The sequence below is a fragment of the Quercus lobata genome, chromosome 5, assembly GCF_001633185.2.
Source record: "Quercus lobata isolate SW786 chromosome 5, ValleyOak3.0 Primary Assembly, whole genome shotgun sequence".
Taxonomy (NCBI): domain Eukaryota; kingdom Viridiplantae; phylum Streptophyta; class Magnoliopsida; order Fagales; family Fagaceae; genus Quercus; species Quercus lobata.
In genome coordinates, this window is record NC_044908.1 from 16,566,754 (window position 1) to 16,573,973 (window position 7,220).

At 32.4% G+C, this 7,220-nt stretch overlaps 1 protein-coding gene across 3 annotated transcripts; it reads left to right on the forward strand.

The window, feature by feature from the left end:
* Positions 1–2,018: 2,018 nt before the first annotated feature.
* LOC115991982 (putative F-box protein At3g58860) lies at positions 2,019–6,746 on the forward strand. 3 transcript variants are annotated; one of them, XM_031116000.1, is made up of 5 exons: positions 2,019–2,187; positions 2,263–2,439; positions 3,383–4,619; positions 4,707–4,901; positions 6,387–6,746. In XM_031116000.1, the coding sequence occupies exons 3-5, from the start codon at positions 3,420–3,422 to the stop codon at positions 6,615–6,617; spliced, it is 1,626 nt and encodes a 541-aa protein (XP_030971860.1). In that variant the 5' UTR covers positions 2,019–2,187; positions 2,263–2,439; positions 3,383–3,419; the 3' UTR covers positions 6,618–6,746. The 3 variants fall into 3 exon arrangements, with proteins under 3 accessions (XP_030971860.1, XP_030971859.1, XP_030971861.1); XM_031115999.1 differs by lacking the exon at positions 2,019–2,187 and having other exon boundaries at positions 2,194–2,439; XM_031116001.1 differs by lacking the exon at positions 2,019–2,187 and having other exon boundaries at positions 2,194–2,439; positions 3,622–4,619.
* Positions 6,747–7,220: the final 474 nt, after the last annotated feature.

Consider the following 7,220-nt stretch of genomic DNA (forward strand, 5'->3'; position numbering starts at 1 on the left):
CGTCTCCCATTGTTTAGGTTTTTTCGTTTTTTATTTTTATTTTTCACTTACAACTTTGAAAACACATGCTTTCTGAAACAGGATTCAACGAAGTCGATCAGGATTTCATACCAGTGTACCAAGCTCTAGCGTCTTTGTTGGCTCCATTGACGACTCAGTAGCCAATAGCTCTAGAGGAAAGAAGTCCAAGCAAGGCACTGCAATGGTCATGCAAATTCACAACTCCTTTGTTTCCCCCTCCAATAGTTTGTTCAATTTGAAAATTTTAAAAATTTAAAAGCTTTATAAAAAGAAAAAAGAAAATACAAAACCCTTTCTTTCACATTTCACAGTATAAAGTAGAGAAGAATCCTTCCCATCAAAAATTGAAATTTCAAGCATAAAACAGTTTACACTTTAACCTCTTAAAATCTAAACAAGTCATCTTAAAATTCAATGTTTAAAGTGTGTGTCACTTATTCATGATTTAGCCAAAAAGAATGTGGGACTTAACTTTAAAAGATGATTCTCCACCCAAAAAAGAAAAAAGAAAAAAGAAAAATACCTTCAAAGGATTTGTTTAAATGTTGTGCAATTAAGGTCATCGTCTTATTATAGGTGCAGATATAACAGTAACAGTATTGTATTGTATGGTACTCCTTTATTGTTTTTTTTTTTGTTTTTGTTTTCTGTACTATAATCTGTAAGTATTAGGGGCACAACCAATTATACAAAACCCAATAGATTTTATTAATCATTTAGTTTGGTGTATAGTTGACTTACTGAAGTGGATGCAGAGATTATTTTAATGTTAAATTTGACGTTATATTTGGATATGAATTATGAAGGAAGGGCCATTAGGTGCCTTTCAAAAGAGAAGGATACTTTTTTAAAACTATTTTGCCAAAAAAATTATTCGTAATTGAAGCTTCAAAATATAAGGAAGGCAAATATTTTGATGTTTCATTTCAATGAAATGAAAAGTATAAAGGAAGACTATTACTTTATTGTTATTTTTGAGAGTTCTATCTACCTGGCTTTTTGACATGAGAATGAATGGTATTATATTTATAAGCAAAGAGGTAGCCAATCTGACTCCGTGCAAAGCATACAAAACCAAGATGGAAACACAAAAGGTGGTGGTGAAACACTATGAAAAATATAGAAGAATAATGTATCAAGCTTTTTTGTGTCCCTTCTTATCTAGTAGGGAAACAAAGGGATCGAATTGGCAAAACAAGCATCTTTATTTGTATGTTACTTATTTGGACTTAGGTTCCATGTAAAGTAGTATTTTGTATGCTATTTTGGTGTATTTCCCTTGATATTAAAAAAATTGCTAGGGTTTTTAAATGAACTGAAGCCAAAATGTTTAAATTGAAACCTAAATTAATCTTGATGTTGCTTTTTAATTGGATGAGAGCAATAAGGAGTTTTTTTTTTTTTTTTTTGATTGTTTAATTTTGTATAATTTTAAAAATACATTTATTTATTTGAAAGAGTGATTTAATAATAAGGCATACCCAAATGAGAAATTTATAAATTTAAAATTGTTTATAAGTTTCTGATCCCATTTACAATTTACAAATCTATATAACATCATCTCATAATCAATAACATGTTGATTACTGCATAAACAAAATTGGTAAATATGGATAATAATTACGGAATATTAATGTCTGAACATGCGCGTGCTTAAAAACCCTTATATTTTTTAAATAAAAGTTAATTTAGAATATTTATTATAATTTAAGATTATTATATTTTTCAATAAAAAAAAATCTTGTGATGATTATTTTTTTATTTAAATTTTTTGAGAATAAAAAAGATGGAATATTTGGTTGAAGAGATCTTGCTTTCTCTCTTGCCTGCTTTCTTCAAGGTCCACCAACAGAAGGAAAGAGAGACAAAGAAGCCACGTGTAATTTTTAAAATATATATAATGAGTACTTCGTAAGATACGGATCTAGTGTGACCTGAATAGTTAGCCTGCAATTTAACGCTTTTACCCTTTATGGTCGGTTAGCGTGCACCGCTTAGCATGGTGTGTATTTACTATTTATTGTCTCTTTGTCTTGTACTATAGTGTATCGACTGATACAAAGCGCCTCCTTCAACCTGACCCAAAAGAGTGAGAGATCTTCATAAAAAAGAAAAGAAAAGAAAAGAAAAAAGAGAGATCTTGTTTAGTTTTGGTTAACTCAAGAGGTAATATTCTGCGTTATTTCTTCTTTATTTTTTTTGTTTAATTTGCGACATGGTTTTGTTAATTCTGAACCTCAGAACCTGATACGGTGAGGTGAGCAGTTGAGACTTGAGAGAGGCGGAGAGCAGAGAATCAGAGAGAGGCTGAGGAGGCGGAGGAGCTTCAAGCTTGCTGCCTTGCTTGAGCCTTGAGCTGTTGTCTGTTCAGCAGATGAGAACAGACTGAACAGTGGAGACTGGAGACTAGAGAGAAAGGTAAAATTTTTAGGGTTTTGAGTGTTTTGATTTGTGATTGTTTTGTGGTTAATCTCTTAGACCGGATTTGTAGTTTATCTGGTTGATTTTTGGTCAATGATTTTGTTTAGAACCAATGTTTAATAGGATTTACCAAAATTTTTGTTTTTTTGGTTAAAAGGATGTGCCAGATTATTTTTGTAATTCATTTGAAACTAAATCCTCTACTACCCGGTTCTTTTCTAAAATTTTGGGGGCCTTAGGCAATTGCCTAACTCGCCTAAGGGAAGGGCAGGCCCTGTGGTTGGGGATAGACAATTATGTTTCATAAGAAACTCTTATGAAAACTCCAAAATTAGTTTTCTTATTTCAAGGTTTAGAGTAATAGAGATTAGATTTTTGTTTTGTAGATGAGTTTTTCATGTTGAAGGTAGGGAGAAACTAGCTTTGCTTCTGTCTGATTTTTTCTGTGTCCTTGAAGCTGTTAGGGATTTTTTTTTTTTTTTTGGGGGGGGGGGGTGTTTAAATAGTGATATTTTGTGAGGAATAATTAGTTGTTGATATATATATGTCTATATCTCCTAGGACGTACGGGAACAACTAGTCCTGTTACTTTCTGTTTCGCTCTTACCTCAAAGGAAACAGATGTAGAAATTTCCTATAAAAACAATACATGCTCATATGTTTTAGCCCATGAAAGTTTGTTAATTTATTTTGATTAATGAAATTTAGTACCATCAAAACCAAAATAATGCTCCTTTAGGGGTAATTATTTGACCACCTTTAAGTTTCACATCCACCAAGTGGGATTTGAATTGGAGTTCATTAGCCATGTAAGTTTTATTTTATTTTCAAATTAGAATGATAAAGATGTGTGTGTGTGTTTTTTTTTGGGCTTAGGTATTTACCCTTGGATTTCATTTTAATTTTATATTAGTTCTGACAAATCTCAAAAATGACGCAGAGAAGAAGATAGAAAATTGATTAGTGTAGTGAGAAACATGATGGATGAAAAAATTGATGACGTGGATATGATATCTGATATGCCTGCATTTATCATGCATCACATATTGTCATTCCTACCCAGAAAAGAGGCAGCTAAGACCAGTGTCTTGTCCAAGAAATGGAATAGCATATGGTCTTCATTCCCCATTTTGGATTTTGATCAGTGCTGTTACCTTAATAAGGATCATCTCTTCGCAGATAAACATCCAGAGAATAAGAAAAGAGTTAAGAAGTTCATGAATATTGTGGACAAGTCTTTTGGTAGAAGATTTCAGGAGCATAAGTTGCAGTTGCAAAAATTTAAACTTCACATTACTCTTGTTGACTTCAAGTTGGCTTCATTGGTTGATAAATGGATAGAGTTGGCCTTTGAAAATGATGCCAAAGAAATTGATCTTCTGGTTGAAACCGAAGAGAATTCATGCTATACTTATACTTTGCCCAAAACAATATTTGTTGCAAAATCAACCAACTATTGTAAGTTAGGACAACCATTTTCTTGGACTGGTGTGAAGTTTTATTCTCTACAAAAGTTACGGCTTCAGGAAGTTTGTCTGAATGAAGAGATTATCCAAGATATCATCCATACTTGCCCTTTTATCACTGATTTTGGTCTTATAATGTTTAAGGGACCGAAAATTCTTGAGATCTCCAACCTTCCTAAACTTCGTAACGTTACTGTGATTCCCGATGATAATTATGTTGAGAGTGTTAAAATTGACTTACCAAATCTTCAAATTTTCCGTCTAGGTTATTCAAATCAATGTCAGCTTGACATCACTGGATGCAAAGATTTGAAAGAATTATGGTTAGACAGTGTGAACATCACGGACCAGTTATTTCACTTCAGTATTTCTAGATTTCCTCACCTTGAAACGTTGTTGATCAATGACTGCAGCATGTTGGAAAGGGTCAATATTTCTGTACAGAGGCTAAGGGAGTTAAGAATCTTCAGTTGCCAAAAGTTGTTATATGTTGAAATTGACGCTCCAAATCTGTCATTATTCCGATACTGCAACTCCAGCAATCAAATGGCTAAGCTATTTTTAAAGAATGCTCCATGTTGTTTGGAACTTAATCTTAAATTAGACCCTAATGATCTTGTTGACACTCATTGGTTCCTTAATTTGAGGGAATTTCTATTAATGTCAAATCAAAGAAAATATTTGAAGATATTAGTCTTCCTGAGTGAAGCGGTATGTTCACTAAATTTTTCTTTAGTATGAGTTTACTTTTTAACTTCTCTGTTTTCTGAAACTTTTTTGTTTGTGTGGATTATGAAGGTTACCTTTGATCTTAAAGAATTGAGTGGAATGTCACTTCCACCACCAGTTGAATTGGATCTTATGAAGCTAGATATACGAAATTCAGCACTCTCAATAGATTATGTAACCTTTATAGATGGCTTGCTCTGGAGTTGTCGTCCAAAGATTTTGTCAGTGCCAACGGGTTTGGAGTCCCTGGACAAGTGCATAAAGGTATGATTTTTTAAAAACCAAATTTTAGTCTCCCTCGTTTGTCATTCATTTTATTTCTAGAAGTTATTTAGATTCAACTGGCTTTTTGTCATCTGAATGCATGCTCACACTGATTGATTGGATGAATGGAAGCCTTGAAATATTGTACATCATGCGACGAACATGTATGACAGAAAGCTAGGTGATTTAAATTTCTGGGAAGGTGTTTTCTTTACTAATATATTAAAATCTATTCCTCCTAAAGTTGTAAATAAATTGAAAACATTGGAGCTCTTATATATCTTCAATTTATGGGAAGGTGTTTTCTTTGCTAATATATTAAAATCTATTATTCCTTCTAAAGTTTTAAAGAAATTGATAATATTGGAGCTCTTCTATCTCTTCAATTTAGGAGCTTATCTTTATCACACAAAAATTCTCACACTTCAGTTTTTAAGATTATCATTATCTTTTAAAAAAAAAAAGAAAAAAAAAAGTGTACATGAGCTCTATTTTCACGCTTCAGTTTGAAGCTTTTCATTACCACAAAAAAGCAGTACATTTAAATCTACTGGTTAGTTTTTGTCACAAAAATAACTCTCAAAAGTAGAAAATAGTCTCCCAAACAATTGTTTTCATTTTATTTATATATATATATATATTTTGAAAATTTTTCTTAAAAATGAGAGCCTGACAATAAAAAATGTTATATGAAAACTAGTTTGAAATTCAAGTTTTGGTAAACTGCTTTTACAATGTTTTGAAAACAAAAACCAGAATCCACCTACCAAACATGCCTGGAATGGTTTGGTTCATGTTCATTTTCATGATAACTGCTTTTCTAGCGTTCTTTGTAATCTAAACTTTGCATCATAGATAACAAGTCATAGCAAATGAAAAAAAAAAAACAAATTGGTGTGCATCACATGCTATAAGGACAGTTGTGATGAATGAGTCTTATCAGTTATCACATTAGTAAATGGAGAAACCAATAATTGTACAATCCATCCCACTATAAACACAATCCTAGCAGCGCCTGTGCTACAAATGCTTGGCATAAGCTAGTAGTTACACTTGGTTCCTTGACAACAGTGAAAGAAAGCCTCCATTTTTTGCCCAAGCTTCTGTTTTCAGTAGTCTGTAAATTTTGCGTGTTCTAACTTGCATGTAATTAGTGAGCGGAGACTCTGTTTTGTTTCTAGTACCTGGCAAAAAGTAAAAGTAAATAAAGAAGTAATTTATGGAGGTTCAAAGCATTCTTGACCGAAAAAAAAGAAGAAGGAAGGGAGTGAGGTAGGGAGCAGATATGTGGCATGTGGCACATTCTCTAGTTGCTCTGAATTGGGGTTAGAGGTGGCTAATTGGTTCCCCCTTTATTGCTATTTCGGTAGTCTAAAGTTGTATTTTCTTAATCCCAACATGTGATTATGATGATTATGAATATACCTGACAATTTATACTCTTGCTGGAACTAACTATTTGGGCTCTAATTTACTTGAACATTAGGTGCTATGTGAAATGTTGGTGGATAGAGAAGATCTACACCGCTGTTTGGGTGATCACAAATGTTGGCGATCTCATTTAAAAGGTGCAGAGATCACGAGTATTGCTGGGAATGAAGATGAGAGGCTCCTTGATTGCAAAACTTTGTTAGATATGTTGCCTACTCTTGCAAAAGATCAAGAGATTCAATTTAGATTGGATTGGGAACACCATTTGCATGGTTATTTGGACTAAATGCTTGCCTAATTGGAGTGCCTTTTTTATCCAAAGCTTCTAGTTACGACTTTGTGTCAATCAATTCTTCAAAGTTGTGACAGTAATATTAGTTTAATTTTATATAATTTTTGCCCTTTTCAAGCTAAAGGTTTTTGGATTATATTGGCATCATCTTATCTATCGTTGCCTGGGTACATGTGGGTCATCAAAGTACAACAGTATTACCCATTTTTTATTTGTAATGCACAAAAATGAATGTTTTTTTCTTCTCAAAAAAAGAAAAAGAAAAAGAATGTTTTTAGTACTTGTATCAATGATTGCTTGCACCCACATAAGCCTTTTTTCTTAACAAAAATAAAAGGTTCCATATAATCCCAAAAAATAAGTCCAAGAATCATAAAATTTTTCACTAATTGCTGAAGTAGCAAGCCGCAATTAGTGGACAATAAAATAGAGTCAATGACAGGTCTAAAAGAGAATTAATAACTTAATAATTAATAACTTAATAAGTTGAAATTTATTTATTTTTATTTATTTTTGGTTAAAAATATTGTATATGGGGCTTTTTTCCAGTCAATCTCCTAAAAATGTTTTAGGGGTGATTCGTGGCTGTTTATAGAT

Coding starts and splice junctions, on each gene's coding strand:
- LOC115991982 (XM_031116000.1), top strand. CDS start 3,420: ATGATGGATGAAAAAATTGATGACGTGGATATGATATCTGATATGCCT. Junction 4,620..4,706: donor TAGTCTTCCTGAGTGAAGCG/GTATGTTCACTA, acceptor TGGATTATGAAG/GTTACCTTTGATCTTAAAGA. Junction 4,902..6,386: donor CCCTGGACAAGTGCATAAAG/GTATGATTTTTT, acceptor CTTGAACATTAG/GTGCTATGTGAAATGTTGGT.